At 33.2% G+C, this 22163-nt stretch overlaps 1 protein-coding gene across 1 annotated transcript; it reads left to right on the top strand.

Annotated features, from left to right (window-relative positions):
- Window positions 1-5481: 5481 nt before the first annotated feature.
- Window positions 5482-5967, top strand: LOC109119478 (uncharacterized). Its single transcript, XM_019212027.2, has one exon. It carries the CDS (start codon window positions 5482-5484, stop codon window positions 5965-5967), a length of 486 nt encoding a protein of 161 aa, XP_019067572.2.
- Window positions 5968-22163: the final 16196 nt, after the last annotated feature.

Genomic DNA, 22163 nt, shown 5'->3' with positions numbered 1-22163 from the left:
TAATAACTTTGATGTTAAGATTACATTGCCTTAGCTTTACACATCTAGTATTTTATCGACAAAATGATATAACCAGAATATCTCGATGAAACTTGAACAAAGTCTTCATATAAATCAAACATGATCAAGAGATGACAACTCAAGTTGGCCCATGTTACAATGAACCACTACAACAAAAATATCTTTAAGTGACAATAATATATACATTAATAAAGAGTGTTGAAATCTTTATCAGCATTAATTTATTATTATTGGATTCAATGTCGCTAAATATTTGATAAGGGACATATTAAAAAAATGTTAATTGTTGCTAAAAGTACACATTTCGTGACAATTAAGCTATTATCAGTAATTTAATTGCCGCTAGAAATTATTATTAATGTAGTGACCTTTGATTGATTAGCTTCGAAATAACCTTGCGCAACTCATTAAATCTAGTTTTTTCATAAGAAAATTTGAGAATAATTGCTTGATGTAGTCCTTCCTAAATGGTGAATTCATTAACTTCATCTATTGTGAATTCAATGCCTAACTCTCCATGAATGAATTTCATTAATGGTAGATGAATTGGTTTGAAGTTGTAAGACATATGTTGGTTTATGTGTTGATGAATATTATTTTGGAGATGTTGTGGTGGTGTTTTATCCCCATCAGGATGCTGGGACATGGCTAAAACAACCATGAGAGTTATTGCCCTCAAATCTACATGAGTAATGAGAAGAGAGCGTATGTTCATTGTTTTGGCATAATACATAAATGTGTTATTTAATATGGTTTCACTTGACATCTATGTCCTTAAATTTTTAAGTGTGCACAAGTAGACACTCAAATTTGTATAAAATTGAACAAATAAATACATATCCTACATGACATATTACACGTAGGACGTCATGTAGGATGTGAATTGTCACATAGGGCGTCATATAGGATGTGAATTGCTATATAAGACATCGTGTGTCTACTTGTTCAATTTTATACAATTTAAGTGTTTGCTTGTATACACCCAAAATATTAATATATTGGTGTAATTTGTATTAAATAAATTATAAATAGTATCTCATATAGAAGATGAGATATATTTACTTATCCTCTCCCGTATACCAAACAAGTGCTTAAGAATTTTCATAACACTGTCTTGTCTTTGAGTAAGCTAGCCTAATTAACATTTCGGATTAACCTTAATTTAAGTTTTAAGTCCAAGTCTAAGTCTAATTCTATACATTAACCTTTTGTATTCATTTATGACTAATGAATGTATCTATTATCACCTTACTTTACTGCTTAACCATAAAAAATGATTTCAGGAGTTAGTTTTGGCAAAAAGAATTTATTAAAGAACAGAAATGATCTCCGACATAACTCAAAACTCGAGCCTTGAATTTTACCATAAAACCAAGACTCAAGACCCAGTCTTTGAACCTAACTTAGGACCTGACTCGAGGTTCGAGCTCTGATCCAGATCTAGGAGTGATCTTGACCCAGAAGCTGAGCCTTAGTCCTGAACATGGACCCAGTCCCTACCTTGACTCGGAACTCGTGATCCGAGACTCAATTCTAACTCAATAAACGACCTTGATTTGAGACCTTTAATTTGAGACTCAAGACGATAACTTTGACTCATACAAAAATCAACATAAATATCAAGTAATAAATTCAAATTAAAGTAAATCTTAAATATGGATTAGAATTAGGTTAGTATTGAACTAAAGATCACATTAAAATAAGTTATGTTGGGTTGGACTAAAGTGAGTCCAATATAAAATTATTTGTGCCCAACCCACAAAAGAAAAAATAATAAGAATAGTATATCTCCTTCTTTGAAAAAATATCCTCTCAACTTAGAAACTGAAGCACAAATTTGTAAAATTATTTTAGAAAAATTGGGTGCTCTAGAATTAGTGCTTGGTTCATCACTTTCAGTTTTAACATATGTTCTTCTCCATTTTCCTCCACTATTTTATGTGTATCTGTCTTAAACATATGTAGTACGTAGGGGTGTCAAAAATAAGTTTAATTATAGGTAATTCGCTCAATTCATTAAGAATTTTAAGATTTGGCTCAAGATAAAATAAATTGGTTCAATTTCAACTTATTCAACTCTTAATTAATTTTCAATTGAGTCCAATTTAGTCTTCAATTTTAACTCGTTTTAAGAGTTTTTCTTTTGTAATGAGGTAATGTATGTTTCGATATTGAAGGTATTAATTACTATCTATTTCATATCTTTTGGGATTTATCTATCTATTTTTAATTTCTTTTTTAAAATTTTCTTGAGTTGAAATTTAAATTATGGTTATAAAACTTAAAAAAAATATAATAAAATTATTGAGATTAAGCAGATCATACTGGGCGAGTAAAGACCCAACCCATTTGAGCCCAAAATAAACTTGAATTGGTCAGCATCCAATCCAATTTTTATTTCAACCATTTTAGTATTTCTAATTTCAATCTAATCCGTCTATTGTTTGACACCCCGAGTTATAAATATAAATTTGTTTTTAATGCATTCAATGTCGGGTAATTGTAATATTTGTGTATTCACATGATTATCGTGACTGCATCTGCGCAACTTTATTCATTGATATTTTCATTTTTTGAGTTTCATAATCTAATTTTCTAATTGATTATTATATTCATGTATTATTAATATTTTCCATGTTTAGGATATAAATATAATTAGCATTTTGAATTTACAAGAGAAAATGACGACACAAACTTTAAAATATATTTTTATTTCAAGATCTTCTGTAATAAAAAGGTAAGAAGAATTCTCCTTGATATTGGTTGTCTCCATCGCTTTTTGAAAATGTATTTGAAAATAAATTTGCCAAGTACGTACAGAGAACTAGTACAATTATTTTGTACATTTCTGACATTTTACAGTAGGTGCACCTATTTTGAATAATTGAATGACAAAAGAAATAAATACACTTACTTTGAATTATTGAATTACAAAAGAAATAAGTCCAACTACACTTAATTTTAAATACAGTTGAAACAAGATAAATTCTAATATTGGCAACCACCAACTTCAACTTCACTTCAATGGCTGCAGAGAGTGGAGGAAAAGGCCGCGGTGGGATTGGGTGGACCGGTAGTGAAGGAGTTGTCACTCGGCGGATTTAAAGTCGGAGAAGAAGAAGGAGGTGTTGGAAGAGCGATGTGTGTGTATTGGAATGTTATTAACCTGTATTTATAAGAAACAAAAATAAGATAAAGTAGACAGAATACAAAATAATTCGAGTCCATAAAAATTACTGTCTCTTTAATAAATTTAATCCTTTCACTGTATCCGAGGTTATGGATAAATTTTTCTCAATATAAAATGGATTAATCCTGCCTCGAACTTCTTTAATTTCAACGAACTTAAGAACAATAACAAGTCACAAAGACTCAGCCGATCGACGCTTCAATTTTGAGAGAAAAGTATGTGTGCAGAGAAGGAAAAATTCAGTGTTTGAAAAAATGAAATAACTTCCTTTTATAGCCATTTTCAACAAGAAACGTGTTTGTTCAGAGAAATCTGTTCAGACCCGTTTTATCCAAAAAGATGTGTCTTTTGGAAAAAATAATAACTTTTCGGAAAATGTGTCTATTAGAAAAATAACGACTTTTCGAAAAGTATCGATTTTTCAGAAAAAGTAACAACTTTTCTTTTCCCATTCACACTTTGCTAAATCCAACATGGACTGCATTGGCACCGAATATGGAGGAGTACAATGCCAAGGTGGCAAAGTTAGTTGCTTCAGGTTCAGGACACTTAATAAAGGGGATTTTGTGGTGTGGAGATGTTACTGCAGATAGATTGAAGAGGGGGAATGAGGTTCTGAAGAATAGGTTTAAGACAGGGTCGAAGAGTGAGGTCAGTCCTGAGACGTTGAAGAGGATCAAACGGTATGACCTTTCTAGGATTTGGTGGACTTTTGCTTTTTTTGCTTGGCTGGCTTGATTATTAGCTAAATATCTTTGTTTTGCTGTTGTTGTTTAGCTAAAGCTATCTTTTGAGATCTTGACTGTTTTGCAAAGTAAGGTCTAGTATAGTGAGACTACCTGTTGAATTCTTAAATGGTCTATGAAGGGAAGTGCTTCTCTTCACATGGGAATGCAGTCAGATTGAAGTAGAGGAGAATTTTTGTAGCCCCACATCCACATTAATAGGTGACAGACTTAAGTATTTTAATGATTGGGATGAGTCATTACAAGGTCATATTGACTAAGTCTCTTTTATATATCACTTAGACTGTTTTATCAAGGTAGGGATAAGATTTGTGTGCACATCACTCCGCCCAGACCCTACTTGTGGTATAGAACAAGAAATACACATAGCATATAGTAGGAAATTCCCAAGACAGTTAATTTGGCCAACTACCAATGACACCTGTATTTCCCGAAGAACAATATTCATCTAGATCGTCTCCGACAACGGAACAATATCGTCGCTCTACTTGTTTGTGTTGGAAATGAAATCCAGTGGCCGTTGACTAAGGATCTTGCTGCTGTAAAGTTTGATGATTCACATTACTTTTTCTCATTTCAAGCTCCCAAAGACGATGAATCGGATAAAGAATCAGTCGGTGATTCGTTGAATTATGGGTTGACGATTGTTTCCAAGGGACAGGAGAAGTTATTGAAGGATCTGGATGGTATTTTGAATAGTCACGCAAGCCTGCTTGGACTTATGAGATTTTTTGTGTGCATTATGGGCCTCGACCCCTTGGAGTTCTATGGCTGAGTTGTCTATATTGATTATAAGTGATATAAAGTAAGTGCTACTCGCAATAGTTAGATGTAATTACTTTGTAGAATCTAGATGTCCATATTTAGGCTTCTGCATATCAGCTAACCTAACTCCAGTTCCAACTCTTTCTTGTGTGAATGTTTCATGTGGTGCCATCAGGAAAGCTGTGTTTTTATTACATGGAACTCACTGTGTTGTCTTTGCTTTTCTCTTCCTTTATACACGTTATTGAAGATAGTAGTTATTTAACAATTAGTTGTATAATTAGTTGTTAGTTGAGTAATTAGTTACTGCAGAAAGTTAGTTAGGAATATAAGTTAGTTATAACTGATTGTAGGATTAGTTAGAATCATGTACAAAGTGTTGTATATATATGTGTAAAGATCTGAAAGTAAACTCAGTAGTGAAGATTACATTTAACAACATTCTGTTAGTCTTCTTCTTCTTCTCTGCACAATACTTCCTTCTCTGCACGTAATCTCCATTAAAGGAGATAAGCAGCTAAGTACTTGTGCAGCAGAGTCACCATTGAAGGTGCTAACATGGTATCAGAGCGAGGTAGTAAATCAACAACAATGGTGGTTGATCTTGTCATTCCTTACACACATCCTCTTTATTTGCATCCATCGGATACTCCAGGGTCTGTCATTTGTCCTGTTAAGCTAACAGGATCAGAAAATTATGGCTTGTGGAGAAGGTCTATGTGAATTGCTTTACAAGCAACGAGGAAGCTAGGTTTTGTGATGGGAACTTGTACGAAGGCAAGTTTTGAAACTAAGTATCATGATCAATGGGATACCTGCAATGCGATTGTTCTCTCATGGCTTATGAATACTGTGTCTTCTAATCTCTTGAGTGGCATTGTGTATGCGTCTGATGCATCACTAGTTTGGGGAGATCTGAAGGAACGGTTTGATAAGGTTAATCGTGTAAGGATTTATCAGCTACATCGAGAGATTGCTACAATTGCACAGGGGATCGATATTGTTTCAGTTTACTTTACAAAGTTAAAAGAACTATGGGCAGAGTATGATGCAATGGTGATATTTCCAAGCTGTGGATGTTCGAAGTCAAAGGATTATGTTGAGCATTTGCATCAACAACGACTAATTCAATTTCTTGCAGGATTAAATGAATCACACTCGCAGGCTAGGAGGCAAATACTCATAAAAACTTCTGAACCAACTCTTAATCAGGCATATGCCATGATTGTTAAAGAAGAGAGTTAGAGATCTGATGTAAATCATAGTTCTATGGGAATGAAAGCTATAGCTGAAGGAAATGATATTACAGCTCTTTGGACTGCTAAGCATACATCAAAGATTCGATACAAGTCTCAAAATGCTTTTTGTGATCATTGTCACACAAAAGGCCATGTAAAAAATGATTGTTTTCAGCTTATAGGTTATCCACCTTGGTATAAAGGGAAGAAGAAAGATGGATCTAATATGCAACACAATGTACCACCTGTGTTTAAATCAGAGTATGATAGTCGTAATGCAGGGCCTTCTTATGGAAATTTATCATTTTCTCACAATCATAATTCTGCAGGAGAGGTTCACAAGTCTATTGGAGGAAATAGCCAAACAGAAGTTGGAACACATGCTCATGGCTATGTTGGACTACATGGATCTCATAATTGTTCAGGATCCAATGTTACTGCTGATAGGTGTGCACATGGATATGGATCTACTGGACCTTATAATCATGGAGGAACTGGTATTAACATGGCTTTCACAGGCAATCAACTAAATCACCCTAACTCAAATTCTCCTACAACTAATACTGCAGGTATTGTTAACTGCTCAGTAATGCATAATTCATCTAGTCATAGATGGATAGTTGACACAGGTGCAACAAATCATATGTCTTCTACTCCAGATTTGCTTCATGAGACTCAACTTCTGCCTACAACTAAGTTCAATAAGGTTCATTTGCCTAATGGACAAAAAATACCTATTGTTTTTAGTGAGAAGTCTAGACTGACACAGGGAGATATATCTCATGTTCTGTACATTCCAGATTTCAAATACAACTTATTGTTAGTGTCTGAACTGACTAGAGAATTGCATTGTTGTATGGTATTTTATCCTGACCATTGCATATTGCAGGACCTTCACACTGAGAAGGTGAAGGGGACTGGTAGCATGGAAAATGGTTTATACTACTGGTCACACAGTGTTTCTCCTACTATAGCTTCTTCTGTTTCTCCTTCAGCTGCCTTGAGCAAAATGGATATTGTTGACTTGTGGCATAGACGACTAGGACATGTTCCTCACAAGATTCTTCAACAGATGCAAATACCACATATCTCTAATTCTTCACAGTTGACACCTTGTTCAGTATGCCCTTTAGCTAAGCAAACTAGGTTGCCTTTTCCTCAAAGTTCCACTAGATCAAATAATGTGTTTGATTTGATTCATGCTGATGTTTGGGGTCCATATAAGTTTCCTACTTATGATGGAAATAGGTATTTTCTTACTTTGGTAGATGATTGTAGTAGAATGGTGTGGATTTTTCTCCTTAAAATGAAAAGTGATGTATTCATTGTATTGAAAGACTTTCTTCAGCTAATTCAAAGGCAGTTTGGTGGTTATATCAAGATATTTCGAAGTGATAATGGTATAGAATTCTTTAATTCACATTGTAGTGAATTGTTTAGAACAGCAGGCATTGTTCATCAAAGTTCTTGTGTATATACACCCCAACAGAATGGGGTAGTGGAGAGGAGACACAGGCAGATTCTGGAGGTTGCTAGGGCCATTAGATTCCAAGCTAGTTTGCCTATCAAATTTTGGGGTCTATGTGTTCAAAATGCTGCTTATTTGATCAACAGAATACCATCTACTGCATTATCAGGAAGGTCTCCTTTTGTTGTGTTTTTTGGCAGAGAACCTTCTTTACATCATCTTAGAGTTATGAGATGCTTATGTTTTGCTGTTAATCACCACACTAATGGTGATAAATTTGATACAAGAGCTATCAAATATGTGTTCATGGGCTATTCTACCACACAAAAGGAATACAAATTATATAACTTGTCTACCAAAACTTTCTCATAAGTAGAGATGTTATATTTAGAGAAGATCAATATCCATTTCAACACATTCAAAATGAGTTTTGTGACTTTTCTTCTTCTGAGAAATCTGATATGTTTGTTTATGATGATCCTCCTCCTATCCCTTTGCATGAACCATCTGTTATTTCTCCAGATTCAGCCTCTACAACATTTGATCCAGCTTTTTCATCATCTACTCCCATCTCACAACCAATTAACACCTCTACCAATACTGATCTTAAAAGGTCCAACAGACCTTCTAAACCTCCTGGATGGCTTCATGGTTTTGTCCATACTGCTACACACAATCCTGTACATTCCTCTACTTGTTCTACTGCTCATCCTTTGTCCTCATACATGCCCTATGCCTCTATTTCTTCACCTTATTTTCAATCACTATGCAATTTTTTTGCTATAAAAGAGCCTGCTTCTTATGATGAAGCTGTACAGAATTCACATTGGCTTCAAGCAATGGCACAAGAATTAAAGGCATTACATGATAATCATACTTGGAATTTAGTTATATTGCCTCTTGGAAAGAAGGCTATTGGATGTAAATGGGTATACAAGGTCAAGTTTAATGCTCAAGGTGAGGTAGAGAGATATAAAGCTCGACTTGTAGCTAAGGGGTACACACAGCAAGAAGGTTTGGATTATCAAGAGACATTTTCTCCTGTTGTCAAAATGGTAACAGTAAGGGTTGTCCTTTCTTTGGCTGCTATGCATGGCTGGTCTCTACATCAAATGGATGTCTTTAATGCTTTCTTGCAGGGTGACTTAGTTGAGGAAGTGTACATGATTCCTCCACCTGGTCTACTACAACAGGGGGAGTCTGCAGTTTGTAAACTAAACAAATCACTATATGGTTTGAAATAGGCTTCTCGACAGTAGAATTTGAAGCTTAGTGAATCACTTATTGGATCTGGCTTCACTCAAAGTCACCATGATTATTCCTTGTTTACCAAGTGTTATGGTTCTGATTTAGTTCTTATCTTAGTTTATGTGGATGATCTGTTGATTACTGGTTTTTCTTCTCAATTGATTCAAGCCACTAAACATATGTTGAAGACTCATTTCAAGATCAAGGACTTGGGGGAGATGAGATACTTCCTTGGTCTTGAAATAGCAAGGAACAAAGATGGTATTATGGTGAGTCAAAGGAAATTTGCCTTGGATCTTATCTCAGATTTTGGCCTTGCAGGCACCACACCAGCTAGCACACCTTTGGAAGTTAATCAAAGGTTCACTAGTCAAGATTTTGACATGAGTTGTGAAGCTCAGGATGCACATGAAGATGTAGCTCTTAGTGATCCAGCAGGCTATCAGAAACTGGTTGGTAAGCTATTGTATCTCACTATGACAAGGCCGGATATTAGTTATGCAGTGCAGAACCTCAGCCAATTCATGCATAAACCTAAGAAGTCACATATGGAGGGTGCATTAAGAGTAATAAGATACTTAAAAAATGCACCAGGTCTGGGAATTATGCTAACATCAAAGGTCTGCAAACAACTTTCAGTTTACTGTGATGCTGATTGGGCTACATGTCCTATGACAAGAAGATCAGTTAGTGGTTTTGTGGTGAAAATTGGAGATTCATTAATCTCATGGAAGTCGAAGAAACAGAATGTTGTATCAAGAAGCTCTGCTGAAGCAGAATATAGAAGCATGGCTAATGCTGTATCAGAAGTTGTGTGGTTAATAGGCCTATACAAAGAGCTGAAGGTAGAGTTAGAACTACCAGTTAGGTTGTTTTGTGATAGCAAAACAGCACTCCAAATTGCTGCTAATCCTATCTATCACGAAAGAACTAAGCATATAGAGATTGATTGTCATTTTGTTCGAGAAAAAATACAAGAAGGACTCATTCAGACATACCATGTGCCTTCAAGAATGCAACTAGCTGACATATTAACAAAGAGTTTAGGGAGGACTCAACATGATTTTCTGTTATCCAAGCTAGGTGTATACAATTTGTTTGCACCATACAGCTTGAGGGGGAGTATTGAAGATAGTAGTTAGTTAACAATTAGTTGTATAATTAGTTGTTAGTTGAGTAATTAGTTACTGCAGAAAGTTAGTTAGGAATATAAGTTAGTTATAACTGATTGTAGGATTAGTTAGAATCATGTACACAAGTGTTGTATATATATGTGTAAAGATCTGAAAGTAAACTCAGTAGTGAAGATTACATTTAACAACATTCTGTTAGTCTTCTTCTTCTTCTCTGCACAATACTTCCTTCTCTGCACGTAAACCTCCATTAAAGGAGATAAGCAGCTAAGTACTTGTGCAGCAGAGTCACCATTGAAGGTGCTAACACACGTAAAGCAGTGTGTTGTGGTGAGGAAAGCTGCGTCTCTTATTAGCAAACTGATGTCGTCATTGTGGGTGTTGGAGACAAGCAGCTTACTCTAACTCTACAGATTTGTATGACCAATATAAAAATCTTCCCAGAGAAGTGGGATTTGATCCTCATCTTCAGTTTTGATTCTTTTGCAACGAAACTAACAGAACCACAGGAACAGAGCATTCTTCTTCTTTTGCAAGTAAACTAATGCTCCCATTCAACTTATCCGATGGAATTACATTAGCAGCACTGAATTTCACTGTTTCTTGACATTGTGTAACTCTGAAGTCTTGATCATCTTAACAAACAATGGGACCTGGTCCCGTGAGTATCGCATACGGAACAGCTGTAAAAGCTGTCAACTCTGTTATGGTTGGTGAGCACGGGAAAAAAGGACACAACTCTCAGCCAATGAAATCACACTAGGTTGTTTAGCTCAGAGCATATAATCGAGAAACTAACACACACACACATCTCAGAATTTTGGCACTAGCAGCTTTCTCTCTCTTGAGCAAAAGAATAAGCTTTCAAGAAACCTAATAGAGTTATCATGTGAGTCTTAAGTAACTTAGATCGTATTACCAGTTAAAATGATTGGTTACAATGATAAAAATTCTCAAGAGAAAAAGAGAGAAACAAATGATAACAAGTTGTAAAAGATGGAATCAAAATAAAATTGTGGTTGACAATATTTTTAGTTATAATATTATTTTTGAAACAATGCAACAAAATGAGAATTTGAAATCAAAATTTGTCGATAAAATCAATGAAGAGATTAAACAAACGGTCAATCAGAATTTTTTTCATTCAATGAATACAAAAAGGGCCAGCTCTTAAGTCAATACATCTGTAAAATCAATATAAACATCTTCGCAGAAAAGTGGGATAGAATCTCTTCTTGCTGTTGCGGGATGCAAGGAGCCATTAATTTTCGTTCAGACGCAGCATAGTTATCAAGTTGTTTGTGGTAAGTAGCAATGTCATAATCAGGGCATTCTACTTCTTTTACAGAGGGAGCTTGTTGATGAACCACAGAAACAGAGCATTCCTCTTCTTTTGCAGCAGATACATTTGATTCTTTGAAGACTAAAGTAACTGGGCCAATGTTCGACCCATCATATGGAATTCCATTAGTACTACTTTATTGTTCCGAATCTTGAAACTGATATTGAGCAAAGGATTCTTGACATTGTGATGAAGAAATTAGCACAGAATCAATAAAATTCTCTATATTATTATTATCCGACGGGATGATAACCTTAGAAGAATTCACGCTCCTGGTAATGCAAATTCCTCCTCATGTCGAATTTGACCACGTAGTCTATTATCACTAGGACGATATTCTTTCATAATCCAGACATGGTTTTCTTCATCAAAATGGAAGGTTTTCTTCATCAAAATGGAAGGTTTTCTTGAACCCAATCTTTAATCCTTTCTTGTTGTAAACTCGTTTACCATTGTCGATTCCTTTCCATGAGTCGCCACCACCAATATTGACGTATAAATATTCTTAATAATTTTTTAATTTATATGAGTCGATTCAATCATTATTTGTGTATTATTTTACTAATATTCCTTAGTTATCTTACTCAAAAGATCCTTCTTTTTGTGTGTGCATGTATTTTCACTTTATTTATTGGTTTTATATTTTAGTATAAGTTTTTTGGGTTACAATTATTTGATAGATTTTTTATGATAATCTCTGGTATAAACTGAACAAAAAATATAAGTATACTTCACTTTATATTTCATCATCTTATAATATAAATTTATGTAAAATCAATTTATTAATCATTTTTACCCTCATTAACAATGATTAATATGTATTTACTCATTATCATGTCTTTAATAAGTTTGTTATATATGTTTGCGTCCATTTCTAAAATTTAGAGCAAGAGTTCACCACTATGATACATACTATATGCTATAGTATCTTAATTAGTTTATATTTTTTAACATTTTTTATTTTGCAAATAAATTATCAAAATTAAATGAAAAGAATTAATTGACACTGTTAATTTTGCATAAAGTGATATATACAAAAGAATAATATAATTAATAATTATCAACGTTAGATTAGGCCTATATGAATTTATATAACAGTAAAGAATAAGTGTGCAGCGCACGTTCCATACTAGTAAGTGAAATAAAGCCAACATATGCTTTGTATAATATTTTGAGTTTGTTGACCAGGTGGATTAAGGATAATAACATCATTGTGTTACGATATGTCCCTTTAGTTGGATTACTATTTCATATAAAAAGTAGAATATTTTACTTATTTCATCGTGTGTATCAAACAACTGCTAATGAATTTTCAAGACACTACCTCGTCTTTGAGTAAGCGAGCGTAATTAACACTACCGATTAGTGTAACTTTAGTCTAATTCTATACATGTCCCTTTTGTACGAATCGTGATTAATAAATGTATCGATTATCCCCTCCTTTATTAGATGGGCATTTTCTATTTTACACAATAATTAGATTGATCAATTTGACTATTCTATTTTTTATTCATATAAATGCACATAAAATAAGAATGAAAAATAATACAAAGAGTATAGGAGTAGCTATAGTATTGAGAATTGTTCAAATTTTCAATCGTCATACTAATTATAGAGATAAAAAAATTTTAAAAAAAGTTAATCAATTCTATTATAATTTAGTGAATGATCAAATAATATGAGCAATTGTTTTTAATAAAATATCCATCCGGGGACAGAAGGAATAGCACTTTAATTAGTGCTTAAACATAATAAATTAATGTATAACATATTTTTTTCCAACTTTTCTTGTTGGTCCTTTCTAAATACTACATATATTATCACCTTAATTTTGCATACGAGTAGTAACCCTTAATATATAGAGTTAATAAAAATGAACGAGGGTTGTGGTAGAGTGATAAATACTCTTTTATTTTTAATATATATTTGTTTTAAAATAAGTTTATTGGTAAGATTTAGCTTCTTTCCAACAAAAAGACATTGAATAAAACTCAGAACATGAATGAAACGTTCACCAACTAATATCTCATCACTCTTATATCTTTCATATTTAATTTCACTTTCCCAAACCATATATTTATTAACTATCCGATTAAACTCAAAACAACAAAATTGATTCTTAGTCGAAGTCCTCTTTGTTGAATCAAAGAAGATGAACACGATTTGAATCTTTCAATTTTAATTTGATTTGTTGTAAAAGAAAAGAAGATGAAGATTGAGAATCACGTTAGGGAAATTGATTGGCGTGATTTAAGGGATTCAATTTTTTATTCCCGTTTTATATCCAAACTTTAATTAATAATGTATCTGCTCCATCTTTTTTAATGTATCAAATCCCTATTATTATTGTATCCGTGTTTATATTTTCCCTATTATTATTATATCCGTGTTTTATATTTTCGAGGGACTTTTGTCATTAAAAACTTATAAGGGACAAATGGTCATTTTGCCCTGAAAGTATATTATTTCGGTCCTTTCCCCTAATATATTGATTGCCCCAATAACGGGTTGGTCTGGGGGCTAAGCCTGTTTGACGACTCTAAATATCATGTCAAGTGTTTAACTAGCTAAATATGATGATGTATCAGCGGGCTTATTCAGGCTGAACTGAAAAATCTTATTAAGGCTTCCGGTGAAATTGCTCTTGCAATACAGGTCGGTTTCAAAATTCTGGCTTGATATAATATCTAGCCCTAGATTTATCAAGTCGCATCTCAGTTTATAGACGGAAAACACTAACGATAAGTTCGTGAATGGATTGATTTGTCTAACTTGTCGTGTTGGTGAGAAAGAAGACTTAGTTATATGGAATCCATCTATTAGGAAGTGCAGGAAATTGCCTAGTTTTGAATCTGAACTAATAAATGTTCGCTATTATTATCGTTATGGTTTTATATATATGATGAGTTTCATGATGATTATAAGATAGTAGTCATTATCTTTGACCATACGAGATCAAATCGAGTTGAGTTCAAAATATATAGTCTAAGGAGTAATTCTTGGACAAGTGTTGATCATAGTTGTCCTCCAAGTCGGGTTTTTTTAAATGTTTGTGAACCGGAGACTTCATTGGACTACTCTTACTTCTGGTCTCGGATATAATACCAAGGAAATCAGTCGGGACATCGTTTCGATTGATTTGGTTGGGTTTTTATGAAGTATCAAGATATACAATCCAATGGATGACTCGTTCAGTCTAAAAATTATTAACTTTGTTTCTTGTCGAGAGACTGCGGAAATCTACATTGAAAGCCTAGTTTCTCCTTTTCCATCAGAGGACCGGAATAGTGATGCTACAAAAATACAGGTGAAAAAACCACAGATCAGGTAAAGAATTGTAGTAACTAGTAAGTGTTTCACTATGTCCATTTTCCATTTGATTATATTTGTTATTTCAACAACAGAAATTGCATATGTAAAGGACATTTTTAGACCATATAACTTTTGGATTTTGTTAGTCATTTTACCTTTATATGTACTGTAATTATAAGCTATTGTTATATTCATACTGTTTCAGAAACTGCTGTGCTTTAATCAAGTGGTAAGAGTTCGGCTTGTGATGTGTTGAGCGTTAGGCGCACATCATATGTTTGAACCCACTCGTTGACAAATCTTTGGTATTATACACCGAGTTTTCAACTATGTGCAATTGGCCCTCGGATTAATCGTTTCACACTAACAGAAATTTTTTTAAAATCATGAATCTATAACCTTGAAAACAGAGACGGCTGCCCAACAACAGGGCTTGTTTATACAGAGGTGCAGATGTAACGTTGCAGATTACCGGACTGATTTGAACTTGTGAAAGCAATTGTAACAGAGATGCAAATGACTAATAAATCATGAGATGTTCTTCTCTATTCCCTGGTTTTAATGTGCATTAGACTCTATATATATATATAGTACATGTGAAGGCTGTTGATTCCTTATATGACCTGCCACGGCTCATTATCTACAACATTTGCTACTCCCTTAATCTCATGAATAGTTGTCATTTGCTGATGAGTGATGACTAATAATCGTGGAATCAAATTCACGAGGAAGAACACATTAAACAAACAAGTAATGTTGAACCAACACAAGGAACATCAAAGTCTCCATTGTGGAACACGTATTGCATGGAATTAGTGAAGGTGTGCATACGGCATCACCATTACAATTAAAATAAAAAAAGAGGGTCTGCGTAAGGGACCTGGCTACAATAGAGTTAAAGTTTAGTGATGACAACTTCATTGTGATACATGGTTCAAATCTGTCTTACCAAAGTTAATCTAAGAAATCCAATTTGATTTGAGAAAGAAAACTGAAATGCATTGACAGATAAAAACATATAGAATTCTTCATAGGATGAGCTATCACAGATTACTGTAACTCCACAGATTTGTATGACCAATATAAAAATCTTCGCTGAAAAGTGGGATAGAATCAACTTCTTCTTGCGGTGGTTCTTCTGGAATGTAAGGAACCATTGTTTCGAGTACAGAGGCAGCATACGCATCAAGTTCTTTGTGGTAAGTAGCAATGTCATAGTCAGATTCACTAACAGAGGGAGTTTGTTGAGGAACAGAGCATTCCTCTTCTATTGCAGCATATAATTTTGATTCTTTAAACACTAAACTAACTGGGCCACATGGAATTACATTACTAGTACTGAATTGTTCCAAATCAGGACGAACAGAGCATTCTACTTCTTTTACAGAGGGAGTTTCTTGATGAACCACAGGAACAGAGCATTCTTCTTGCATTGCAGCAGGCGGCAATTGGGTCGCATTTGATTCTTTTGCAAGTAAACTGTTTAACTCATGATCACATCGAATCTCAGTTTCTTGACATTGTGATGAACAATTGCCAAGAAAATTCCCTGAATTGACTTTCCTCGTAATGCGACATACAACAAATTCCTCTTCAAGTTGTTTGTGGTAAGTAGCAATGTCATAATCAGGACAAACAGAGCCTTCTTCTTCTTTTGCAGCAGCCACATTTGATTCTTTTAAGACTAAACTAACTAGGCCACATGGAATTACATTATTTGTATGACCAGAATCAATTTCATCTTCTTGTTGCTGCGGAATGTAAGGAACCGTTGATTCGAGTACAGAGGCAGCATAGGCATCAAGTTGTTTGTGGTAATTAGCAATGTCATTATCAGAGCATTCTACAGAGGGAGTTTGTTGATGAACAGAGCATTCCTCTTCTATTGCAGCACACAGTTTTGATTCTTTGAACACTAAACTAACTGGAGCAATGTTCCCATTCAAAATACTGTTTGACTCATGAGATGGAATTACATTAGCAGTACTTAATTGTCCAAAATCTAAATTTTCTTGAAACTGACTCTGAGCAGAAACAGCACCGAATTGTCCCAAATCTTGAAATTGATTCTGAGCAAAAATATCTTGACATTGCGATGAAGAAATCAGTAGAGAATCAACAAAATTCTCTACTTTGTGATCCGAAACCTGCGAAGAATTGACGCTCCTCGTAATGCGACATACAACAAATTCCTCTTCAAGCCGAGTATGACCACGTAATCTCAAGGCCTTGAGTATTTTATCACAAAGACGATATTCTTTCATAATCCACACATGATTTTTTTCCTCAAAACGGAAAGTTTTCTTGAACCCAATCACTGTTTTCTTCTTGTCGTAAACTGGTCTACTATTGTCAATTCCTTTCCATGAGCCGCCACCACCCACAATTCCCCTGTTGAAGTTCTTACCGTTCCCTGTTTTTTTCTTCTTTAACTGAGTAAAAACATGATGATGATCAGTAGCAGTAGTAGTATCGAATATCTGAGAGGGTTTATTGTTGCCATACAAGTCAACAAATTGAAATTGAACAGAGTTACCACTCACAAATTTGACAAGAGAGATCATGAGTTGTTCATCATCAAAATTCATCCCCATATTTTACCAAAAAAAAATGAATGGATTAACACTCCAATTCGCCCTTTGCTGTGCTTTCTATAGAGAGACAAACCGCGTTTTTTAGGATTGGAATCCATTTTTAGAAACTCACACATAATTTTTAGTTTGTGACCGTTGACGAAAAACATCTCTTTTCTTGTTTTAGTATAGTAAGTAATAATATTTTCTTTAGTTAATATCACAGGATAAATCGTGAAGTGTACGAATATATTAATTAGCTAAATTTTATTTTATTTTTTTTGGTTTTTGTAACTGAAAGGTTTGATAACATAAATAATTTATTTTTCATTTCATTTGTATAAATAAAAATATTGTCTTTGAGAACAAATAAAAGAATTGGCTAATTAACTGTAAAAGAGTCCAATTAAATTAAATTTGGGTTAATGATATTTTTAGACAAAAAGTAAAAAGGAGCTTATGAATTTGACATATTGTACACTAACCACGCTCATACTCGTGTTAAGTGTTTTCATAAAATATTAACTGGATTCGATTCAAAATTTATAAAAGACCTATTATTGTCTATTGTTTCTTTATAAGAAGGAATATAGTATTGTGAAGGAATAAGAAGCGTCATAATATTTTGATCCAATGCAGGATTCTGAGTACAAAAATATTTGGTAGTCTATGTATGAGATTATCTAGATACATCATCTTTTAATTGAAATTGAGTTGAAGCATCATATATACAATGCCGATTAAACTTTGTGTGATAAGCGATAATCAAGTTGCTTTAGTGTATTATGGAAAAATTACACATATTGAAGTTGAATGAAATTTATTCATGAGAAGAACCAGGATAACTTCTACTAGTTACGTGAAGACGGGAGAGCAATTGATAACATTGCTCACAAAAGCTTTAAATGAAACTCGAGTTTAGTATCTTTGCAACAAGTTAGGCATGATCAATATCTTTGATCCAATTGGAGGGAGAGTGTTAAAAAATAAATGTAGTTATATTCCTTTTAATATACATTGACACGATATAAGATAACATAATCTCTAAAAATTTCTACCATTTAAATTAATTACAACAATCAATTTTTCCCTCCTCTCTTTCTTTAACATCTGGATACATCGATGCACCTCTATCAAATTAATTACAACTTTATTCTTGAACCCCCGATCACTAATCCTTTCTTGTTGTTAACTGGTTTACTAGTGTCCATGAGCCAACAATTTCATCGCATTGAACATGCAGGCATACCAGTAACAAAATTGATTAGTTGTTCATCATCGATATTCATAACAATTACTCTATCCGTTTCACAAAAAATGACATGGTTTGACTTTCCACGTAGTCTAAGACTATATAAAAAAAAATTGAATCTTGTGGCCCTAAATTAAAGTTAGTTCAAATGTACAAAATTGCTCTTTGATCTTGTGGCCTTAAACATGCCACGTGGAAAATTAAAATTAAAATGTTACAAAAAAAAAGATAATTCTTTTTTAAACAGACTAAAATAAAAAGGAGATCATTTTTTTTAAACAAAGGAAGTAATTTTTATCGAAAAGAAACAAAATAGAAGAGTAGAAAACAGAGAAGAAGTGAGCCAAAGTGAGAGTATTAACAAGAAACGTTGAAAAATTCACACGATACCGTTAACTGACTAATTTTATTGTTAAAGTATAGTAGGTAAAATCTAATTATCTTAATGCATCAAATAAAAGTTAAATAATTTGACTATTATAATGAACAAAGTTTAAGTTAGAGATAAGGACATAAATGATATGTACTCCATGTTTTAAGACACTGTCCTTGTATTAACATATCTATTTTATCTATCAAACAGTAAAATTATTAATGGTGGAATTACTATCTCATATAGAAGGCGAGATATCACTGCTAAGAATTTTTAAGACACTACTATGAATTTGAGTTAGCAAGCTCAATTAGTATTATGGATTGATTTAACTTGGCCGAACTCATAAACAGATATCTAAATTTGTTGGGTTTTTTTTCTTCAGTATTTTAAATACGTCATTTTTTAATAAATCATTGAACCACTCATAATTTGTTCCTTTTAAATAGTGTTGGCTGATTTTGATAAGTTTTTCTATTGTAAATGTCTTTAATTATGGTCGTATTTTAATAATTTTGATTGAAGGAATGAAGACAAATTGTGTGTTAGTTTTATTTGTTTTCTAATGTGTTCAAATGACTTGAAGTAAAACACAATTATTCTCTAACATTTTCACTATCAATTGGACTAATGAATTTTGGAACAACATATGTAACATCTATCAGTAGCCCTCACAAAATTTGGTTCCACATCAGCCAACGGTGTTTAAAAGGAACAAATTATGGATGGTAATTATTCAATAAAAAAATAACATAGTTAAGATACGTGAGGAAAACCCCAATAAATTTAAAAATATGTTTATGTATTTGACCATTTAACTTTAATCTAATTCTATACAGGTGTCTTTGTACTAATCATGATTGATAAATATATTTATTGTATCACCTTAATTTATTGCTTAACCTTTATAAATTAATGCAAACCCTCAAATTTACGGTTAAGAAATAATTGTCTTTCGTATGGATCGTATATAAATCTAATACTCACCTTTCACAAATTATTGTGTTAATCCTAACAAACGATCTCTTTTCCTATCCCTATCCCAATGAGCCGAATCTAAATTTATTATTTTCTATTGAACAGTAGTTTTAGTAAGCTTTGAATGAGCCCCTCGAAAGCTTGATGCAAATAAATGAATTTTTATTCTGTCTCCTTGTTTGAATCTGGTCATTAATTAAATAAAAATATGACGAATAATTAGTTGACTGCTTTCTTTCTGTTACTCTCTCCGTTTCACAAAGAATGACCTAGTTTGACTTGGCACGGAGTTTAAGAGTATAAAGAAGACTTTTGAATCTTGTGGTCCTAAATTAAAGTTAGGTCTACGGGTGGCAATTTCAGCCCATATTAATAAAATGAGCCTATTTTGTCCATATTTAATCGCTTGGATTACTTATATTTTAATTGGTCAAATATGAGTTTCAAAATATTTTAAGAGACTCTACAAATATGATCAAAATGAGTTTAATATGGGTATCCATTTTATCTATATTAGATCACATATTTTCACTTTAACTCAAAATTCTTAACTGTGCTAAAAAAATTAATATTAATTTTTCAGAAATTTGAAACTTAAATGAAAAAACAAATTTTGGTGGAAGGCTAGGGAAGGGTGCCCGGGCGGAGGGGGTAATTTTATTTTATTTTTTTGCAAAAAACATATAATTTTTTTTTGTTTTTGAAGAATTAAAAAAACTTGGGGGTTTAAGGGGGGGGGGAATTTTTTTTTTTGAAAGCAGATTTTTTTGTTTTTGAATAACAAAACAAAAAAGAGAGGGTAAACATATTTTTTTTGCAAAAACAAAATATTTTTGTTTTTGAAAAATAAAAAAAATTAGGGGGTAAGTTGGTGGGAAGGGGGAGCAAAAGGTGCTCGTGGGAGGGGGTAAATTATTTTTTTTTGCAAAAAATGATTTTTTTATATTTTTGAAAAATAAAAAAAATAGGGGTAGGTTGGTGGAAGATGAAAGGGGAGGGGGGGGGGGGGGGTTGGAGTAGGGGGTGCCCGGTGGAGGGGGTCAATTTTTATTTTTATTTTTAAAAAATAATTTTTTTTTGTTTTTGGAAAACAAAAAAATTTTAGGGGGTAAGGGGGTGCCCGGGGGAGGGGATCATACAAGTACCACTCGTTTCTCCACCCTTGCTCTTTCTTACAACACCCTCAACTTGTACCAATATACTTTGATTTCTAACCATTTCTCCTTCCCAACTGCTAACGCTTCTAGTTATATTAAGTCATAACCTAAACATTGCTAATTACATTACTATTAAGTCATAGCCTATACATTGCTAATCACATTACTACTAAGTCATAGCCTAAACATTGCTAACCCACATTAGGTAATCCCACCACCGCTAACATCCTTTCCTACCAATCAATCTTGTCAGATCCTTAAAGTATCTTCACCTTATCTACCCCAACCAATATGTTTTCCCATTGCCTCAATCTCTAGCCATTGTCACAATTCTCCTTAGAATACTTACCCCAAAAAATACCTCAATAAATCACTGTTTTTCGACAAATACACCTCATAAGATATCTACATATCACCCCACACACTCACATACATGCCCATATTTCCATCCAAACTAGGTCATCCCTAGATAGGAACACAATCATCGCAAATATAACCATATCACAATACCAAAATATAATGTCTTCCACATCAACTCATCATAAGTAGTTGATCCTCTCACGGAATCCAAACTCAAACTGATAGTGCACCTACGTGGTACCCGATCTCAGTTAATTTGTCAAAACGTGGCAATTCGAACCAATATTTATGCCGAAATATGGCAATTCGATCCAAGTTATCTTGTCGGAACGTGGAAATATGATCCTCAATCACACACAATCACAATCACAAGTACATCATCAAGATCATACAATTACATCAAAATTTCATGGCTACATCATTCATCGATCTCAGTTACAACCACGTGATCAATCTTGCAACATTCATATACATACAAATATCATAATGAAGCAAGAACATGCATGCATCACACAAATCATGAAATCACAACCATCACTACTAAATTTTCCCCAATTCCTTATCACACAAAAGTCCAATTTCAACAGGGTTCGTCATTAAGGTTTTTAAACCTAACATTACTAAACATTCAACAACTAGTTACTTCAATAGGTTAGACCTAGTGTTGACACTCAATTTTAACCCTCTCCGATAATAATTGAGTTTCGAGCTTCTTAATTTTCAAAGGATTTAGAATAGTTTGGCTTTATAATATTCAAATAATTTTAAAGGTTGTTTCAACTATTTTTGTGGATTTTATCGTATTTTAAATAATAAATATATTTCGTATAATTATATATGTACGTGATTAGTATATTCCATAAATATTTGGAAATCATATTATAAGATTTCTACATTATGAAAATAAATATTTTTGTTAATTTAGTTTAGGCTTGAATTACAGTTTTAAATTTGAAGTAATTAGCATGTATTTAAATCAATTATTTTATAGTTAAGTTAATCATTTT

This window comes from Solanum lycopersicum, chromosome 2 (genome assembly GCF_036512215.1).
Source record: "Solanum lycopersicum chromosome 2, SLM_r2.1".
NCBI classification, from domain to species: domain Eukaryota; kingdom Viridiplantae; phylum Streptophyta; class Magnoliopsida; order Solanales; family Solanaceae; genus Solanum; species Solanum lycopersicum.
The sequence above is the reverse complement of the archived record's forward strand: the minus strand, read 5'-3'. Positions and strand labels throughout refer to the sequence as shown.